We start from the raw sequence: 22,043 nt of genomic DNA, 5'->3' as shown, positions 1-22,043 counted from the left end.
ATATACGGAAGGTAGTCCTATGTGATGTTGGTATTGGGATGAACTGCATTCATTATACTGCACCTCACCCCGCAACAATCCAAAGGCAACTTTTCTTTTTTTTTTTTAATTTTTTAATTGGTTGTTCACAACATTACAAAGCTCTTGACATATCATATTTCATACATTAGATTGAAGTGGGTTATGAACCCCCAATTTTACCCCAAATGCAGATTGCAGAATCACGTCGGTTACACATCCACAATTTTACATAATGCGCTATTAGTAATTGTTCTATTCTGCTACCTTTCCTAACCCCTACTATCCCCCCTCCCCTCCCCTCCCAACTTCTCTCTCTACCCCATCTACTGTAATTCATTTCTCTCTTTGTTTATTTTCCCATTCCCCTCATAACCTCTTATATGTAATTTTGTTTAGCAATGAGGGTCTCCCTTCATTTCCATGCAATTTCCCTTTTCTCTCCCTTTCCCTCCCATCTCATGTCTCTGTTTAATGTTAATCTTTTCTTCCTACTCTTCCTCCCTGCTCTGTTCATAGTTGCTCTCATTATATCAAAGAAGACATTTGGTATTTGTTTTTTAGGGATTGGCTAGCTTCACTAAGCATAATCTGCTCTAGTGCCATCCATTTCCCTGAAAATTCTATGATTTTGTCATTTTTTATTGCTGCATAGTACTCCATTGTGTATAGATGCCACATTTTTTTTATCCATTCATCTATTGAAGGGCATCTGGGTTGGTTCCACAGTCTAGCTATTGTGAATTGTGCTGCTATGAACATCGATGTGGCAGTATCCCTGTAGCATGCTCTTTTAAGGTCTTCAGGGAATAGTCCGAGAAGGGCAATAGCAGGGTCAAATGGTGGTTCCATTCCCAGCTTTCCCAGGAATCTCCAAACTGCTTTCCAAATTGGCCGCACCAATTTGCAGTCCCACCAGCAATGTACAAGTGTACCCTTTTCTCCACATCCTCGCCAGCACTTGTTGTTGTTTGACTTCATAGTGGCTGCCAATCTTACTGGAGTGAGATGGTATCTTAGGGTGGTTTTGATTTCAAAGGCAACTTTTCAACACCAAATAGTCCTTTGCAACTTTTCAACACCAAATAATCCTTAGCATCCATCACAATAGTGAGATGACCACATGGAGAAAATTGTGATTATCTCAATGGTATCATAGAAAAGCCAATTTCAGCTTAATAAAAACAACTTGTGCCTTTTTTTCCCCCTTTCTTTCCTCTGAAAGCACTAGGTGTTCTGAGGTATTTGATTTTCTCTTTAGGGTATTATTTTAAAAAATTAAAAGAAAGGTGGTGAAGAATAGACTTTCATCACCCATTTCTAAGATTTATACAAAGAGAAAATTACAGGATTCATGTGGCAAGGAAGACTGTTTTAACAGTTAAAGTGAAAAACATGAAGTGGGAGTTGGATTGACTGGTATTTGCAATATAAAAATAATCGAGAGTACTGGAGAATGGAAAGATTTAGAACATACAGCATAGCAGTTGTGTTTGAAAACATCCTTCTAACTTGTTTGCTCTTCAGCCATAGATATCTAAAGTGACAGAGGCTTCAAATTCCTCCTCAGCCCTTCACACCTTCAGCGTGGCACCCATAGAATTGATACTGTTCTGAAATTCACTGTGGTAACATGACAAGGCTGCTACTAGAGTCGGAGGCAACCTCCTCTGGAAGTCTCCTGTGTGTTCCAGTCTCAGCGGCTCCTTTAGATGGCACTGGGGCATACTTGCCTGGAGTGTTACCATTCTCATCAGCAGTCAAAGCAAAAAGTGCACCAAATCTGAATCAGGCTATGAACTTTTCTTAGCCTACAATGTAGGTGACAGCTAAACAAAGGACTTCACAAGGTACAGACGCTAAGAAAAGCACCCAGTTTGAAGTCTTCTCTGCTGTCCACACTGCTGCCAGCCCTAGACAGCACCCCTGAGTGTGCTCTTCCCCTTTGGGCTCCTAGATCAAGTCAGGAACAGGAAGAGACAGAGAATTCCAAACACTGGTGTACTTCCTCCAGCTACATCCCCTCTCTCTTTTTCTTCTTTCTGCCCTGCTTCTCCAGGGTACAGTTTATGAGACTTCAGATGCTGAGTTAAAAATACAGTAGATTTTTGTGGCTCCCCACTGTAATGCTGTACAGTGAAAAACCTGTGTTTTCCCCTCGGCTGTAGTAGGGAGAGTAGTTCTGAAAAGTCAAGTTTAGGCTTTAAGATGCACATAGGTATTTTTTCCCATATGTTTTGAATTGCTCAACTGAAAACAGAGGAGAGAATTTAAAAACAAACCAAAACTCTGACAACCCAATCTGCAGTCTGGCCTTACAGGAGCTCACTACACCTGGGCCTCACTACACACCTGGCCATGCCCTAGCCTCACTGGCTTCTATCAGATCCTTGAGTGTGCCTTGCCCCCTCCTGCCAATGGATCTTTGCATAGGTGCTCAATACTTGAAATCTCTTCTCTATCTTTCCTCAACCACTGCCCTCTTCTCCTCTGCCTAGTTAACTTCTCTAGGTCCTTTTCATCTCAGTTCAAACGTGGCTTCATCCAGTCATCTTCCCTAACCTCTGTGTCTAGGCCAACTCCCTACTGAAAGCATTAACCCTTCAAGCACTTCCAGCTGTTACTTTGCTTTTTTTTTTTTTAAATTAGCATTTGTCTCCGCAACTAAACCGTAAGCTCAATGATGGCAGATTCTTGTTCCCTTTAGGTCCCCATTATTCCTTCAGCACACCCTGTTGGGGCTCATCATACAGAGGATGCTTAATAACTATTAGATGACTTATTCAATGAGTGAGTGAATAAATTATTTCTTTTTTTAATGAATTTATTTATTTCTTAGTTTCAACTTAGTGTCTTTCATATTTTTCTCCAAAAGTTATTAGGTAGCTTAAAGTCATCTGATAAAGAAGGCCACTCTGTAGTTTTAACTCAATAAGTACAAAGGATCATACAGCTCGTCTAGGACACTGAAGAAAGGAAGGAAGTCAATAACCAAGTGTCCCTTTATTTTTCTCCCAGGACTTTAGGAAAAAGGGGGAAATTGAGGATCAATGGTCCCTGTAATTGATTGGCCATACCTGATACTTTAATTTTAGGATAATTTCCCAAACAGATCACAGTGATTTTATTTGATAAAGTAGAATTCATTATAATCTCTAGATGGACTTTCAGTCTCTAAATGTTTTAAGGGTGTCATCATCTTATAAAAAAAAAATCAACGCTCCCTGGCCTACATGCTCATTAGTAAATAAATACCAAGTTTGAATTTTTGTTTGATTTTATATGCAATTGAAATTACTTTTTTAAAGGATTTATCTGGAATCATGGGAATTCTGAGATCATTTACCAAAATTAGACTCTGCTGGAGATGGGGGTAGGAGATATCCTGAGAACTTTGTGGAATTCACTGTTTGATGAACAGTAACATGAATGATAAGGTGATTTTAAAAAGTGGCAGACAGTTTGACTCACTTAGAAAGCAGCCAGAAAATCATTAAATGGTTATTGACTATTCAGAAAACATGGTTGTATTTTAACATTTTTTAAATATTTTATTTTTATGTTTTTGGTGCTAGGCACACTCTACCACTGAACTATACCTCTAACCTCTAAACTACATTTTAACAAACTGTTTTATACCTTGAAATGATTTCTTCTCCCCCAATTTTGTGTAGTTTGTTTTGCTAATGAGGTGTAAAAAACGATACAAAGAACAACCAAGTGCTTATAAAATTAAAATGTAGACTAATGAATATCTTTTCTTGAACTAAATTGAGAGTAGCCAACTATCTCTCACTCTGAGATCACATTATCGAATCACTTGTGAGGACACTGGATACCCAGGAGACTTAAAGTAGTGGAGTGCCAGAGCCCACAATTTATTTTGAAAAGCTTTTGACTCTTGGAAAGGATTCAGGTAGATTACATGGGAGTACTCTGCTGATTCTGTAGAAAGTCAAGGTCAAACTAACTAGTACTTGAAAACATTTAAAGGCTATTGAGAATGATATCTAATTATGTCTAGTGCTTAGACTTTGCTTCATCCTAACTTTATATTTTGATTAAAATATTTTAAGTTCTAGGGTTTTTTTAACATCCTTTTTTAAGAGAAATTTATTATGAAGAGCAAGACCATTTTATATTTCTTTTGTCCTAGTTAATCTTGTTGTGGGAAATTTAGCCTTTCACACCACAGGTTTACTCACATTACAGCATAATACCTTACAAGGAAATAAACTGCCTGTGGAGAGTGTGTTGGCACCCATATTAGGAAGGTGAGAAATTCAGATGCTCCATAGAGTGGATCCCAAAGGCACTTTGTCCTCCAACGTTCAGGCTGTTTGGACCTCTTGGGCTGGGAACTATGAGAAATGGTGAAAAAACACCTGACCCTAGGGGCAATGTGTCACTGGTCAGCATGGGATGGGAGGCCTGATTTCTCCAGAGCTGACAGGATGAGTTCCCACAGGACAGCATACACAGCAGCCACAGTAGCAGGACAGGTGGGAAGTACAGCAGGTTCTGCAGGGTCAGATGCTGGTGCCTGGCCTCTCTTTTTGCTTGGATGATCAGTAACTAATCCTTAACTTATACCACAGTGGGTAGCAAGTCAAAACTTAAAGTAAACTTCAAAATCAGTGAGTCTAATTCACTTAGATTTGAAAGGTACAAAACCCAAGGCTCATAAAATGTGAATAAAATATCCTTCCCAGTATTTCTATATTTATGATTAAATGTGATTGTGGGGCTTAATAACACTTCAGACCAGAGAAAAATCTAATGGGATGACCTGAGTCTGGAAGGACTAATGCTTGTTAAATATGCATGTTAATTATGCATGCTTTCAGCTCCCAGCCTGGAAGAGTTCCCAGGGACACACACACAGGCAGCAGCAGCCCTCCTGGAAGTGGCAGCCTAATCTGAGTTCCCTTTGCACTGGGATAAACAAACATTTGCAAGTGGGAGTTCACTGTTGGGGCTGCTGAGACTTAAAAGCACCTTCTGGGAGGTGCAGGTTGTCCCAGGAAATGAGAGCTACTTGACAGTGAACAAAGTAGGCATTGAGCATGCATTTTTAAATTTTTTTAAAATTAAATCTTGAAAAGAATATTTTCTAGGAATATAGTTCATTGTAGATAAGAAAAATGACTTGGATCCAGATACAATTCCTTTAAGGGCCCATCTTGCTGAATTGCTGTTTGGTGTGCTAGTATGCACACTCTCGTGTCACAGTGCAGGCTCTTCATCTCTATATTTTATGTAACACAATTTCTACAGAAAAGAGAAAATCCTGATTGGAAAGGGGTGCAGTAGAGGATAGTATTGAAAGATGTCAGTGGGAAATCCACAGTAATCTTTCCAGTAAATCCAGAGACCCATCACGACAGCCTCGTTCCAGAGCTCACATTAATATTCCCACTGAATATGACATTTACAGCCTGCATGGCAAAGGGATCCAGTTCACTCGCTCTCCAGCCTCCACCCTGGAGGAGAGTGTGATGTCCTGGTCCCAAAGACCTCCCTCAAGGAACTCTCAGCATTTCTCAAGCTGCTCCTTCTTCAGGGAACCCACAAAGCACAGATAGTGCTTTAGTTCAAAATAGAAGAACATCTTATTCTGGATTGTACACCTGAACCCTCTCTCTCCATAGATGGTAGGTTTCTCACTTCTCTTTCTCTTCCTTTGTTAGTTATGCAAACCCTAACTACACCAATCCTCAGTGCAAACTGCCACAGCCAGTTAACTTTGCATTTTCACATCTCTGGAGGAATAAAAATATAAAATACTTTGTTATTCTCCACTCCAGGGCCATTTCGTGGCTGGGAAGTCCTTCCTTTTCACAACAGTAGGCAGGGGTAATATAAGCAGGCTGATTGTGCACAGAGAAGTCCCCCTTTCTCAGTCCATGACCCCAAACTGACTGGGGATAGCTTTTCCTTGAGGACCCACCTGCAATTCTTAATGCAAGGACAAGTACCCAGACCCCTCCCAGCTTCTTTTCCAGCGTACCAAAGTCAGAAATTTGCTGATCCTTCTGCCCTCTTCCCTGGTCCTGTCCCTTATACATTTAGACAGGCACTTGCTGGGTGGCCCCTGCAGATCTCAAGGTGGCATCCTTGTGCCTTCATTTCCTTTTACTGTGCTTGACTTTGATTTCTTCCTTTTCTATGTACAAAGCTCTCTTTAAAGTAAGAGGTCTTTGGGAGCAGAGATATATCTCTGATTTGAGCAATATCATGAGGTTCCAATGAAGAATCTTATAATCAATATTTTTTATGTATCCCACACCTGGAAAGACTGAAGATCTCCTACTAAAGTAGACTTAAGAAACACTGTAGCCTCATACTGTGGGGAGAGAAGTCTGATTATGAAAGGGCTCTGAAGTTTTGTTGATGAACTTGTTTCTTCCCCATTGCTTGTTATTATCATGTGAATGTTGCATGTAAGCTCCAACCTAACACAGTTTTCATTCTTTCTGCAGCACCTGAAATTCTTAGAGGCTGTGCCTATGGACCAGAGGTGGACATGTGGTCTGTAGGAATAATTACCTACATCTTGTAAGTGAAGACAAGCAATCTTTATGCAAGCCGTTTGCCTTTGTGTAACATTTTCTAGGTATCTATACTTCTCATAAGAACCGAGATGATTATTGTGATTTTCTGTTCACACTAAATATAGTTGGTGATAGAATTTTTCTCAAAATGATTTTTTTTCTTTTGTAATTTTCTCGGGACTAGAACCTCTGCCCAGGGCTTTTCTATATCTCATTTTTGCTATGCAATGTATAGCAGATTTGGGAAACAATTCATTATTTGATGACCATACAGAATGTGAAATCAAAGTCCACCTACTACACTTTCTCTTGTTTTATTCTATTTGCATCTTGTTGAAAACAATTAGGCCTTTAGTCCTTTTAAGAGAGCAAAGGGCTACTTTTTAAGCAATCCCAAATTGGTACATTTTTTTATCAGAATATTTTAAATGCATCTTCATTATCAATTTTGTTTCCTTTTTCAAACTAACCCTACACAGTTTTCATTGGGAGGAAACAAATGAGCTAAATATTTCACCCTCTGGTATCTCCAACTCCATTATAGGTCAACTGTCTAATAAAAAATAAGGAATTTGGGAAAATTTCTCAAAATGATGATGGAATTGCAGGCAATGACAAGGGAAGTCATAAACCAAACAGAGGTTTGGCTGGAAAACAAGATTTCCTTAGAAAAACTGAAAAGCAAGATGTCAATAAGTACCATTTAGATGGTGATGCATAATTAATTTTTGGAACCCATATTGTTCAAATCTGGAAAGAGATTTTTGAGGGTTTGAAAGTATATTTGTCTTCCCTCTCCTTTCATGCTGGGGATCCAACCGTGGACCTCAAGAATTCTACCACTGAATTATGACCCCAGCCCAAAATTTATTAGCCATAATAAAACACACAGAGTGGGTGACTTCAATAACAGACATTTATTTTCTCACATCTGGGAGCTTGAAGTCTAAAATCAGGGTGCAGCCTGGCTGAGTTCTGGTGAGGAGGATCTCTTCCTGGTTTGCAGAAAACTCCCTTGTCAGCATGTCCTCACACAGCAGGGGTGGGAGGGAAGTGCACAAACTCTGTGGTCTTTTCTCATAAGGGCACTAACCTCATCATGACCTTCATGACTTCCCTAAACCCAATTACCAAAGGCCCCATCCCCAAATACCACCATATTAGAAGTTACAGCATCAACTTGTAAATTTGGAGTGGGGGAGAACATGTCAGTCCATAGCAGAAATTTGTTGTTGTTTTGTTTTTAATAATGATCTTAGAAAGTGCAATGTGTAGGTCAGGTGAGCTAGGAATAATTGGAACAGAATGTCATAATTGAAACAGAACTTCCAGGCAAGTTAGCAAACTCTACATTCACTCAGGTGGGTACATTGGTTGATAGCCCAGATAAAAAGGTTTAAAAATCAACCCATAAAATAGCAATCTGCTAATACATAATCGCAAAAGATATTTTCAGTATTTAATTTCCTGTGTTTCTAGAAATGTGTTAAAGCTTGATTTAAGAGGTAGTGAGCCATATTTTTTTTCTTTTGCCACAAGAAATGCTTAACTCATTAAAATAAATACCTGACTCTACTTTGAGATTTCTTTCATACTAGAGAAAGAATATCATTCCTGAATTATGCAGGAAATATATCATACTTCATATACACATTTGTATTTCACATTAAGTGTAAAACCAAACCATACAAATAAGGATTCAGGTTTGGTTTCACACAGAGTGTGAATGAAGTGTAAATGTACCTTATGACAATCCGTGTCAAAATGTACTAGGAAGATTTGAAGCATTTATAGTATAAGAGCACTTTGAGAGATGGAAGGAGGAAATTAAGTTACATGCACCCTGAAAGATGGAAGCATGGATTGAAGAAAATTCCGTGGAATGGGTCACTGACATAGGAACATAAAAGAGAAAATGCAATCATTGGAGAAACATTTTATGATGACCTGGAAGATAATATTTTCCTGTCCCCAACTCCTTTTCCTTAGTCCATTGCCAAATTATACAAACTAGTCTTTATATTTATTCTCTGTAGGTCATTAATTAACAAGAATTTTTATTGAAAGTGAAAGTAGTGGCTCCAAAAATGAACACAGAGATGCTGCTTTGAACTAATATGGAGCTAAAGTTTCACACTAATTTCTGTCATCCTGTAAACCTGGGGACCTCTTGCTTAATCTGTAGTTCATTAATAATTGATGAAATCCACCTGGCAAGGTTCATGGGCACATTTTCTCCTAAACTCAGTGGCCTATTGATGGCCTGAGACTGTGCCCTCTAGACACCTGTCTCATTGCACCAAGTGACCTAGAATCAAAGGGGAGCAAAGTACAGAAATTACCAAAGGAAGAATTTGAGCTGATGACTTTTTGCCGATGCTTCCTGGGAAAGTAAATGTTATGACAGAGCTACATTATGAGCATCAGTTAAATCCTTTCTTCATCTCCCAAATGTTGAGGTATCTGTTCTACATCTACTTGTCTGTGTCTACATAAATTCTGGTGCTTATCTTTGAATAGAAGTTTGATTCTTACTATAGATATAAATACCTCTGTTCCCCTTGCCCCTCATCTATGACTTCTACTTTTAACACTTTACTCTCTCCTTAAAAGCTCTAGCTTATCCCCACCAGGCCATTTTTGTGCCATGGCCCATTTCTAAAGATGAGGTTAAGTTAGAAACAAAGGCCATTCTGTTGTTTCTCCCAAGAATTCTGGTCTTTCTTTAGAGTGCAGGACTGGGCCTTTGACTACTGCAGCAATCATACCAGAATCACATAGCATCTGAAGTTCAAACCCTCTCCTTCAGTTTTAACACTATGGTTCTTCCCAAAGGCCTGGGGCTTCCCTGTATAAACACTACAAGCTTATAACCTCCCAGCATCTCCTTCAACTGTCACTGTTGGAATTAAAGTATTACCAGTTCTGAAAGGTTTGTGCACTGTGTGTGTGTTTGCTAATGTTGACATAATTGAGATGGAAAAAAGTATTCAAGCACTCTAGCTTATTGCTTTTGTGGCTAATTTCTTCACGATTAGCAACACTTTCCTAGTGTTGTGGAGGGATGGGAGGGCCAGACAAGGACGACTTTCCTCTTCTCCAGGGATGGACAAGCATCCCTCTGTCTTTATGCTTTCCTTCCATAGGTAGGTCAGGAGCAGCCTGAAGCCGCAAGGGGGAGGAGAATGTGGCTGACTCTAGGATATTTGGAGGAAACAAAGACTCTCCCAATGAAATATTCCATGAGTAAAAGAACACAAGAAAATACTTCTTCATAGAAACCCATCATTTTAGGATACACTTAAATTTTTCATCCTCTGCACCAACCTAGCCAGCACGAAAGGAATAATTTGAGAAGACGTCTTTTATTCATTATTTTATCCCCAATCTTTTCAAAAGCAACATATGCAACACATGGGCTCATTTTGACAGTTCCCCTCTTGTCCCAGTGATTTCAGAACCCCCACCTGTCTCTAGGCAGTGGAGAATTGGCAACTTGCTTTTCCTCTCACCCTCTCTTTAGGATGCCAGAAATGTTCTTCTGTTCCTTTTTGTCCCACTTTTCGTATTCATTTTCATGCTGATCCCGTGGGAAAGCGAAGATGAATATAGGTGGAATATCTTTAAAATGTATGAAAGAAAGAGGGTCACTTACAAGGATGAGGCAAATTTAGTCTGTTTGTTGTCGGCATCTGGTCACTGAATTTTAAGTCTTTTTTTCCAGCACTGGGGATTGAACCCAGGAAGGGTCCTCTACCATTGAGCTACATCCCCAGCCCCTTCTCTCTCTCTCTCTCTCTCTCTCTCTCTCTCTCTCTCTCTCTCTCTCTCTCTCTCTCTCTCTCTCAATTTTGAAACAAGATCTGTCTAAGTTGCTAAAGCTGACCTTGAACTTGTGATCCTTCTGCCTCAGGCTCCTAAGTCAATGTAATTACCAGCACAAGCCACCATGCCTGATCCTATATTTCTATGGAGAAATTCAGTGAATAGAGATGAATAAAAATAAATAAAACTCTTATTTCCATTTTTTAACCTCTTTACTCTCAAAATTCTAACTCTTCCATTTTATACTAAATTGGAACTCTAATCAACCTGTCTTAATTCTCATGAAGAAAAAATTGATGGAAAATCTTTACCATAGTGCTTATAATAATGTATGCTATTGTTATTGTTCTTTTTGTGTCATGATAATAATTATATTTTTTCAGAAATCATACTCACTATTCTTACTTCCTTGAGATGTGACTGTGTTTTTACATTATTGATCATGAATTGTAACAAGGCAATTATATACTTGTGCTGAGTAGACTTACTTTTATGTATTATTTCAATTGAAAAAAGGAGGGCTTGAATTTCTGTAGAAATTTGATGAAATACAGTCTTTTAAAGATACTTTATTTCCAGTATTTTTCCCCCCTCTAGACTTTGTGGATTTGAACCATTCTATGATGAAAGAGGTGATCAGTTCATGTTCAGGAGAATTCTGAATTGCGAATATTACTTTATCTCCCCCTGGTGGGATGAAGTATCTCTAAATGCCAAGGACTTGGTAAGTGTGATCAAAACAAAATGAAACACAATGGAATAAATTCATATTTAACGAATTAATGGACATTTTAAAGATTATGCTCTGATTAATAATTAGTGGTTAATTAATTCCCCTAGTCTTTTCAAAGGCAACATATATATATATCATACACCCTGATGCGGATTCCTTTTGTAGTCCCTTTTTTGTCCCCTCTGACTTCAAAACCTCTACCTGACTCTTGAGAGCAGAAGCATTAATGCATTTTTCTTATAGATAATGAAAGGTAGATATGTTTTGACTCATCATTAGCTAAATTATCACAAACTACAATTGTTATTGTATTAATGAGTTTCTACCACCTGACAAATGAAGAGACTTGCTTATGACAAAAGCTGTGCTAGGTAAATGCAAACCCAGTTTACACAAAATTCTGTTTTAACATGGCTTATTATTACCTAGAATTAGATAGACTTCATATAAAATACTGTCACTTCCTGAAATTTCATCCAAACTTATTAAAATATCCTGGAAGTAATACAAGTTCTTCCTTTATGGATCCTTGACATAGAGTCATGAAGTAGTAATAGTGTATTTTGTTTCTTTTACACTGCTTCTCACATAAGCTAATATAGAAGCTCATTTGCATTCAGGAAACACCCTCTTCGGAGGGGTCCTCCTCTTCTAAAAAGATGATACTAATGTGTGGTTAAAACATTTATCATCAGTGATCTAGGGGAAAACCCACACAGAAATAACCAAAAGCTGACTTTTGAATCATAGAGGGTTGAGAGGGATCTTGGGAGTCATCTGATCTTTCCCTCATTTTAAAGATAAGTGTGCTAAAGACCAGAAAATTGAAGGGACAGGGGCTGGGGATATACTCAGTTGGTAGAGGGCTTGCCTCACATTCACAAGGCCCTGGGTTCAATTCCCAGCACACAAAAGAAAAATTGAAGGCACAGCCAAAGATCATACATCTTGCTAGTAGGAGAACATTATTAAAACTGACTACAGTTTCCAGACCCCTGTTCCAGGACTTTTCCTCCATCAACATTTCTTCCTTTTACTTCATGTTATTTCATGGAACAGATCACTTAGGGCCCATGGCTTTTCCTGCAGATGGAGAAGAGGAGCGCTGTGTGTGGCAAGTGAGGATTTTGCACCACATTCCAGACATCTCTTACATCCATCACTTTTCTCCACCTCTGCTACCACTATCCCAATCCAAGACACCATCCTGAAGGACCCGGACCACAACCTCCTCTCTGGTCTCCCTGCCTCTTCCTGTGCCCTTCTTAAATACACTCCACACAGGATGTGGAAGTCTCTGCTCTGGACAAATCCAGTGTCTCCAACCCAAATATGCAGTCCTTTATAAATGTTACAGAAAAGACTGAAAGGCAAACCAGATATTTATTCCTTATTTTACTTGCTGCTTGATTTTGTTGGCCTTGGTTCACTTCTTCATCCAAAGCCCCTCATTTCTTACCAGGCCAAAGTCCAGAGAGATTGACTCCCTTGGAGACATTATGATGGACTTGAGATGAATGCTGACATAATACAGATCTCAGTTTAAATACAAGCTCTACTAACTAGAAATGTCTAACCTTAGGCAAGTACTAAATCTGAGTTTGTTAATCCCTCTCTTGAGAACTGGAGCCAGTAATTCTAAGTAACCTTAATTCTAAAGATTATTAGTTTTTTTAATTATATGCATATAATAATGCATAAACAAGGGAATTAAGGTGTTAATCAGATCCAATCATGTAAGAAAAGGACCTAGGGAAGTGTCTGTAGAAACCTACTTCGTGTCTATGTCTAGGTCTCAAAAGTAGAGACATAATCAGAACTTTCACACATCTTTTGACTTCAAATAGATTATCTCTCATACCAGATCACTCCTTCTGAGTCCAAGGCTTGGAACTATTTTATTTGTTGATCTTCTTGGCAATTTATTGCCTGCCATTCTGAGAAGCAGAAATGGACCTTTCAGAACAGGTTGCCTTTGGTTGAGTTTAACCCTTTAAGCAAATCATACCCCAAGGCTAGTGACTTTTTTGATTCTAAAATGACTTTTACTCTAGCTCTGGGCTGGAGCACCCTCCGGAGATTAAAGAAAAAGAACTACACATCCCAGGAGTATCATAAAATAGTTGGACTATTGCCCCTTTTATTTGCCATTTAATCTCCATGGAAAGAATGATGATGCATGAATGATTCTGTTGCCATGGAGATGTATTTTAAGTTCTGAATTCTAGGTGATTCTGAAGTACAGCTTAGAATGATTCAGATGCTGGTTTTACCTTCAAAGAATCAGAGGCAAGCAGGACCTGTTTCTTTGACCTTTGCTCAAAAGCAGTCTGCCTCTTGGGGGACAGGTTTCAGTAGGGTCCCAATATCATCTACTGCTACCTGCAGTAGTTCCTGCCCACTGTGTCCCCTGAGGGCTTATACCCTTTTTAAAAAATGTATAATTAGTGCTACTGCTCAGAAAATAGAACAAGACCTACCTAGAAGTTCACAAGCTAGGGGCATGTTCAAGCCACCATAAAAGTTTCCTTAAATCTGTTTCTTTATCATTTCAGGTCAGAAAATTAATTGTTTTGGATCCTAAAAAACGGCTGACTACCTTTCAAGCTCTCCAGCACCCGTGGGTAACAGGTAAAGCAGCCAATTTTGTACACATGGATACTGCTCAAAAGAAGCTCCAGGAGTTCAATGCTCGACGCAAACTTAAGGTAAAATGACATTTTTTCTTTTGTTTAAAAAACAAATATTGGGGCTGTGGTTGCCTAAGCACATGTGAGGCACTGGGTTTGATCCTCAGCAACATATGATAAATAGATAAATAATAAATAAATGTATAAAAATACAATAACATTATTTAAAAAGATTATGTTCTCTTTCTAGGACTAGTAACCATTTTCAGTGGCACCAGGGGAAAAAAATCCTGCTTAGAAATCCCAACAGTGCTGACATTAAGCTACTTCCAGTTTCTTTATCTTCTCATAAATTTTTTTTTACTGAAATTTGGTCACCAAATACACTATTGCTGCTTCTCATCTAATTAAGACTAAACAATTGGAACAGCATTTTTCAAGAAACTGATGTTTATTCAGGAAGTTGTTTCCTTCCTGAATATGTGAAAACTGGAAAACAATTTTTGAAACTAGAGTTCATAATATAAATAACTATACTTGATAAACATTAACATGATTGAAATTAGAAATTATTCATCAAAATGTGTCCATTTCCTATAGAACACTTATAAAACAAAGACTGTATACTTTTCTATGACATAATGGTATTTAGAACTAGTTATTGAAGGGGATCTACAAAATTAGGGTTCTCTTCAACCTTTTTTTACTGGCTCATATAGATTAAATAAACTGAAGGGCTCCATGGCCAAATTAATTTGAAATACCCTGGATGAGTGTTGATGTAACATGGATCCTAGTGTTCCAGGAAACAAATACTTTGGGAAACAATCTAAAATTTTATATGAGCCATCAGTTATCCAGATGATGAAATACTCTAATTTGAGATTAGAGAGATTTTTTTGGTTCATTCTCCAAACAAGTTTTCATCCAACGGTGTTAGAAGAACATACTTTGAAAGACTGAACACCAACTTATAATATATATTCCCTAAAAACAAAGTAGGGGTTTAGCTCTGATTTGGGATTTTAAGTGGAGGTGACACATCTGATGCCTTTCTGTCTCCAACCAGGCAGCTGTGAAGGCTGTGGTGGCTTCTTCACGCTTGGGAAGTGCCAGCAGCAGCCATGGCAACATCCAGGAGAGCCAGAAGACTAGCCAAGAACCTTCTCCAATCCAAAGCAGCAGCGAGAACATCAAAGCGATGCCAGAAGTAGAAAACACCCAAGGAGATGGGCCCCAAGTGGCCGTTGAGGGGGAAGAGGCTGAGCTGATGAAGGTGCAGTCCTTAGAGGAGGTGAAAGATGAAGATATAAATGCTGAGGAAGTCCCCATGATGGAGCCCGATGCTCTGGAGGACGAGATAAAGATTGCTGACCCAGAAATGGAGGAGAGCCCAGTGGAAGAGAAACTGAAGACTGTGGAGGAAGCAGCAGACCCCAGGGAAGGGCAGGAAAACCCTGCCGTGGGACTTGGAGTTCCACAACAAGATGTGATCTTGCCAGAGTACTAAGTTGACTCCCTTTAGATCCGGAAGTCAAACTTTGGCATTTTATGTGCTTTGTCCTTCAGCAAGGAAGGGTGTGGAAGCATGATATGCACTAATAGTGATTCTGTTTTTGAGGTGCAAAAAAAAAAAAAAACATATATACAAGTTGGTAATCCTAACTTCAATGCATGTGACTGCTTTATGAAAATAATAGTGTTTTCTATGGCATGTAATGGATACCTAGTACCGATGAGTTAAATTTGAAATTGCAAGTAAACACGACCCTTAAAAACACCCATTTTCAGCAACCAGTGGCAGACATTTTAAGTAAAATAGTACAAATTAATTTTCCTTTGAAAACCTAGCCATCCTACATCCTTTGGGTTTCTTCACAAGGCAGTAATTCCTTTGAACTGCTTCTCAGATAATACTAGGAGATGCTATAAAATATATTTCCATGGCCTACCCAATATTTTTCAGCATTAATGTGTTCAAAACTGTTTACAAGGAAATGGATATATAAGTGATAGTCATACAGAATGTGCAAAAAATTCCATTTACAATGGTAAGAAATTGAAGCATACTTACAAGGGCCATGAATTCATATGCCCCTAAAGTTTATGTGAAGAATGTCCTCTTACTTATATACACCATATCAAAAAAATCAAAATGTTATTAATAATTCTGCCATTAATTCTGACATTTTAACAATCCTGGAGAAAGTATTTTACACACACATGATGAGTTTCATTCTTCCCTTCATCTACTGTCCAATAAGATGCTCTTCAGGTAGACAAAATTAAGGAAGAATTAAGAAAATTAAGGAAGAATAAAGAATAAAGAAAATCAGGGAAGGAAAGGGGTAACAGAATTAATTCCTTTTCATTTTGCAAATAAAATTAATTCATGAATTTATAAAACCTATAGATAGGAACATTTTTATGGATAAATCTATAATTACAAAGTTTCAAATAGTTAGAAAAAAACTATTCCACAAATTGGTGCCAAAATGTCTGAATAGAGTAGATCATTCATTATTGACTTTACTAGAAAAAGACAATTATTGTGTATAAAAACTTTCCCCTCCAATTGACAATGTCTAGATAAATTCTTTATAAGCTTAAGGATACTTATGAAATATAGTATATCTTTTTCTCACACTTGGAATGAAAGTGCTCACATTTTGGAATGTAGCGAAAAAGTTTTTCATGTCAAGAAATTTAGTGCACAAATTTTTATTTGCCTTAAAAAGTGAATAAAAATGAAGAAAACAATGATTTCAAATCATACTCTTGAGAAGCTAGAATCTAATATTTTATTATAATTTGTATCTCCAGTGTATTTTTCTCTGATTTTAATAGCAGAACCATTTTTCCCTTAAAGAAATTACACTGAGTCCAAGTACCTCGAATTTGTTTCTAGTTTGAGTTGAAATTAATATTTTACCAAAATCTTGCATAATGTAATACATTTGTGGTGGGTTTTAATAATTTTAAAAAGAATAATTTTCAAAGTCCAAAATGAAAACAATAAAAATGACCAGCATATAAAAATTCTCATAAAATAGAGATCTTAATTTCTTTTGGCTCCTCCTCAAAACCATTACATTGGAAAACAAAGTCTCTGTGGCTACTGGAGGTTATTGGATCTCAGTGTACATTCTGCATTCCAAGCACAAATCTCTTATTCTCAGAGAAAGGAAATAAGGTAGGGATTCTGGTATTCCATAGTTTAGGGATCTGATAGGTCACAGCCATAGAGGAAAAGACTCTGAAGAAGCACATAATCTGAGTTCAGATGATCATTTTTTTGTTTTATTTTTATTAATAGTACTTGTCCTCTTCTTCCCTCTTTTATTCCCTCTTAGAATTAAAATTTTGGCTATTATAAAGGGCTCACTTTTTAACTTGCAAGAATGCCTTCTTCATTAAGCATTAAGATTTCCATTTAAGAAGAGTAATTTCCTGGTAAACTCCCCCCCCCCCCCCCGTGTGTGTGTGTGTGTGTGTGTGTGTGTGTGTGTGTGAAGTGTTCCATTTGTCAAAAGAGGAAATAGGAGAGGGAAATGGGGTTCTATTAGAGAACAGCAATTAGTTGGAAGATCAGACCATATCATCCCTCCCATCTGGCGTTCCAAGGGCAGGTTATATCATTCCAACACTGGGGCTGACTGGATCAGTTGTCCCTGTGGATTATAGAAACAGCATTACCATTGCCACAGCCACACAGTTTCTGAGTGAATTTAACCATTTTTAACCATTTAAATGATTGTACATGGCCTTCCTTGGTGAGTACTCAAGAACATGAAGATAATTCCCTCTTTTTAAATCTGTAAACTGCATCTTCTAAAATTTTGATGGAGATTTTAGATTTTTACTCCATATGTTAAGTCCTGATAATGCCCATATAGTGACTAATGAAGTCGTTTCAGTGGGAAACAAGTCAATCTTTCACAGAAATGTTCATTTCAGTAAAGTAATTCAGATTTCATAGAAATAAAATCTAAGCTAGCATCATCATGTTATCACTTTTGAAAGAACATTGCTTGTTAAAATTGAATACATTGTCTATCGCAAGGATGATTTAGATAAATAACAGTAGGCAAATAGAGACTTAATTTGGAAAAAATTCATAAGGTTACTTCTGACAATGTAGTCTCAAAGCAAGATAGTTTTAAAAATTTCAGCAAATAACAATATTTTGCATTTTAGAACCGACAATTATCACATTGCATTATTGGTTTCTATTTTGAGAAGTTCAGATGCATAGTGTAAACTACATTATTTTACCATAAGAGTCAATACTGAACTACATCCCCCATTTAAAAAAATCTAAAAAACCCATTTAAAAAACCCAGTAGTTTCTTTCAAAATATTAAGGAAACATTTGTCCCAGGGACACATGGACTAGAAATTAGAATAAGATGGTTGTAGCATTTACTATATAGAACAAGAGCTGTCTTGTAATACAAGCCACATATGTAATTTTAAATTTCCTATTAGTTACATTTAAAAAATTAAAAGATGAAATTATAGTATCTTTTAACCTAATATATCAAATTTGCTACATCAATATATAATCAAAAAATAATGAAACATTTTGGATTGCTTATTTTTATACTAAGGTTTTGAAATCAGGAGTGTATATCATATCTTTAGTATATCAAGCAGTCAAAACCCACATGTAGCTCATGGCTATTGCATATGGCACTGGTCTAGAGTACTTTTTTTATTTTAAGCAAAGTGACACTTGAACTTTTATGCTTATGTCTGAGCTGCCTCAGTTTCCCACATTCATGAATTGAAGAGAGGCCAAGGAGAAAATATTTCAGAAATATTGTAGACTGCAACAAGCAAAAAGCTATTGGCTATTCCCGCCCATTCATATGGCTTGATGAAATGTTTCCTAGCACAACTTCAAAGAACAGCACTTTCCTGAGCATTGCCAAGTAATCTCTTTGCCACAGTTCCTCTTGATTTTTCTCTGGGACCTGTAATCCTAACTACAGACTAGAGCCTCTTGAGTACTGCCATAAAGCCAACAGTATTCCTGCTTACCAGTGTCTGCTGTGGGTCCACTATGTGTCCCCATTGAGAAAGGACTACACACAGAATCCAATTTGCAATTCTGAACCAGTATACCATTCTGTGTCACAGGCAATGTATCTTTCTAGAAATCTAATGAAACTTATAAATTAGCATGATGAAGACTGTATGAGAATGGTGATATCACATCAGTTACCCTGAAATGACTATTGGCTCTCATTTTTTACACGTCGTTAGAAGGGTTTAATCAACACTGCCATTACACATGGATTTTAAAAATAGACTTAGAAATTTTTTAAATACTGATTCTAGAATAATCATCAAGTTTCTATAGTTATTTTTAGTGGCAGACTTTAAAAGACATGGAGTTTGCCTTTTACTGTGACCTCAATTACATAGTATTTTAAACATATTTTGTAATTTAGAATGTTTAGCAATGCCTATTTCCAGTTTCACATACAAGGTGACTGATCGTGGGTTGCCTACAGGCTGAAAATTTAAAGAGGGCTGTTTTGTTTCATAATCTAGTTTTTATTGCACAGAAGCAGCTGGTTGCATTTCAAATTGGAAAAAGAAAAGTAAATGCCAGAAAAGGCAAAGGATAAAATTAGTAAACCATTTATTCTGTTTTAGGGTTGTTCTTGCAAAGTCAATTTAAAAAAATTTAAAAAGAGGTCAACAAAGTGAGTTAACAGTAGGATTTTCTTGATGAAGGTGGACCTGATATATAATTGACAAAATATACAGAATGGAGACCAATTGCATAATTACAATGCCATTATGTAATTTATTTGTCATTGCAGAGTATACTGTCTGGTTATCTAGGTCTACTAGGGAGGATGCAAAGTCTGTAGGCATTTACTTATGTAATAGGATTTGTAATATCCTTGTAATTACTGCCAATTAAGTCATATTCCAATTTCCTTAATGATCAGCAGTGAAATGCTCCTGTTCAGGGTCATTGCTAAATTTGAGCATTTATTGGTTGAACACTGCTTAATGTTTAGACTCTGTGTGTATATGCAATATTTTTGAAAAAAAAACATAGACATGTAATTTCAACATTGGTATTATAATATTCATAACAATTTGATAAATAGAAATGTACCCAATAATTTTCTATACAAATTTCTAAGTCCTTTTATTCCCTTGAAACATTCAGGGTGAGTTTCCAGTACCTTGACAAACAGAAAAGAGAGGAGAGACAACCCAATAATAACCAAGTTCAACATATCCTCTTCCTGCACTTTAAAATTTTTAAGGGCGAGATTTTGTTATTATATTTTTGTGAGTATCATATGAGCTCATATAATATGTCACTCCAATCATTTTCATACTTAACTTTGGGAGCAAAAACAAATATGATTAATTCATATCTGGTTAAAAAAGATTTTCATAAATGCTCTGTGGTATTCTAGTTGATCTGATTGCACAATTTTAGCTTTCTTCCTGATTCTGTTCCCTATCATCTGGCCCAGAGGTACCCTTAGAGCAAGATAGAAGCCTTGCCAGAAAATCAGACTACCTAAGAAGCTTGCAAGAATCAGATGCTACTCCAGAGAGGATTCAAAGCAGCCACCTGGTTGAGCTGAAATTAGCCAAGTGAGAGAAAGCCAATTCCCACATTCTGACTGAAACCTTGAAAGTGGTTTGTTTCAATATTAGTATATTTCCATTGATCAATAACGGCACAAGATTCCACCAGTTGTTGACTCTTTCCTTGTCTTGGTTTGCTACCATTAATCCCAAATCAATGTTTTATTTCATCCCTGTGGCCACCCATTGTATAGGGTTGTGAGATCCTCTAAAGCCCTGGCGGGAACATCCAGACTAGCTGGAAAAACAAAGATCCTTATTAACCCAGAATTTAGTTTGAAACTCTCAACAAGATTAAGACTTAAAAATCACCTTGTCCTTCTAAATAGTTGTTTTCAGTGCATTTTAAGATTGACATGGAAAATCCATAGATATGGAATATTTGTGTCCCATCTGATCTTTGCTATGATTCATTGTGTTAATAATGACAGATATTTAACCTTTGGTCAGAGTGAATAATCCTTACTTTCCATTCTAAAGATTATTACAAGCTCCTCAAATACCCTGGACTTTACCTTAGATTTTTTTGAAAGCTATTGTTTTTCTTAAGCTCTCCCCTAATTCTAACAGTTTCAAATGATAAAAATTTACTAGGTTTGCCCTTTCTTTTTTTCTTGATACATGGATAATAGTTCATCTGTTTTGCAAAATATAAGTATAGTCATACTTGAAAACTATCATCTCATAATGGCCTCCATTTATCCTAATCTATTTTACACACCCACAATACAGTTCATATACCATGGCATCAACTATAAATAGCATATTTATTATTTTTTTCTTTTCATGGCACCATTAGTCTCAGTATTATTTTCATAATTATCCGTAAGCCAAAAAATGTTCTATTATGTCCATTCATTAATAGTTAGGTCAAAATGACTTAATAGTTTTTCATTCTATGTCCAACAGATGTTGCTTTTTCCCTCAATTTTTTAAAATGCCTTATGAATTCAGTTAGTGGGGACAGCTGACTTCTGGTTTAAGTAATTCCTTATGATCAGGAACTAAGAATATAAGCAAAAGGGATTGTTAATAAGAGTCAGGGGCTGGTGTTTATATTCTGTTGTCTGAATGCCAATCATTCTTTTAGCTCTTTTATTAATGGAAATACGACTTACATATTTGAGATATACATATAAAAACTTACATACATTTTACAGAATCAATTTCCACATAATTTTTCCAGGAATTAAATTGAAATCTCCAAAGAAGAGTTTTCAGGAGTCACTGTGGTTTACAGAGCAAATCTTTCAAAGGCTGTTTTCATTGGAACATATCCAAACTATTGTTTGTGGCTATTTTCATACAATCAGGGGAAAGTTGAGTATTTTTAAAAATGACCGTACAACCCACAAAGCCTAAAATGTTTGTTTGGCTATTTGGTCCTTTACAGGTAAAAAAAAAAAATCAAAAAAAAATTTGATGGCCCTGGTTTTTCACAGCAGCACCCCATGTTTTTTGATGGCCTCTAGGAATGCAGTTTTCTGTACTGTAGTTCCCCATTCCCCTGAGATTAAGGTTCTGATTCTCATTTGCTTCATCAGAACTTAGGTGAGTTTTGTTTGATGTTGTAGATAGTCTCACAACAACTGCTGGACACAAGACAGTGAAATTTCTCTACCAAATTGAAAATTCAAAATTTCATCATTCCCCAAA

The 22,043-nt window shown here is 37.0% G+C and overlaps 1 protein-coding gene across 1 annotated transcript in view; it reads left to right on the top strand.

The window, feature by feature from the left end:
- CAMK4 (calcium/calmodulin dependent protein kinase IV) overlaps nt 1-15,270 on the top strand; it is a gene marked incomplete at its 3' end in the record, with an annotated part of 234,535 nt that extends 219,265 nt beyond the window's left edge. Inside the window, exons 8-11 of the mRNA XM_081302083.1 lie at nt 6,501-6,576; nt 10,995-11,121; nt 13,686-13,838; nt 14,830-15,270. Of these exons, the coding sequence (XP_081158209.1) occupies nt 6,501-6,576; nt 10,995-11,121; nt 13,686-13,838; nt 14,830-15,270 (797 nt within the window). The remainder of the gene's footprint in view (nt 1-6,500; nt 6,577-10,994; nt 11,122-13,685; nt 13,839-14,829) is intronic.
- Nucleotides 15,271-22,043: the final 6,773 nt, after the last annotated feature.

The sequence above is a fragment of the Spermophilus citellus genome, assembly GCF_964194105.1.
Source record: "Spermophilus citellus genome assembly, chromosome: 1".
In the NCBI taxonomy this organism is placed as follows: domain Eukaryota; kingdom Metazoa; phylum Chordata; class Mammalia; order Rodentia; family Sciuridae; genus Spermophilus; species Spermophilus citellus.
The sequence above is the reverse complement of the archived record's forward strand: the minus strand, read 5'-3'. Positions and strand labels throughout refer to the sequence as shown.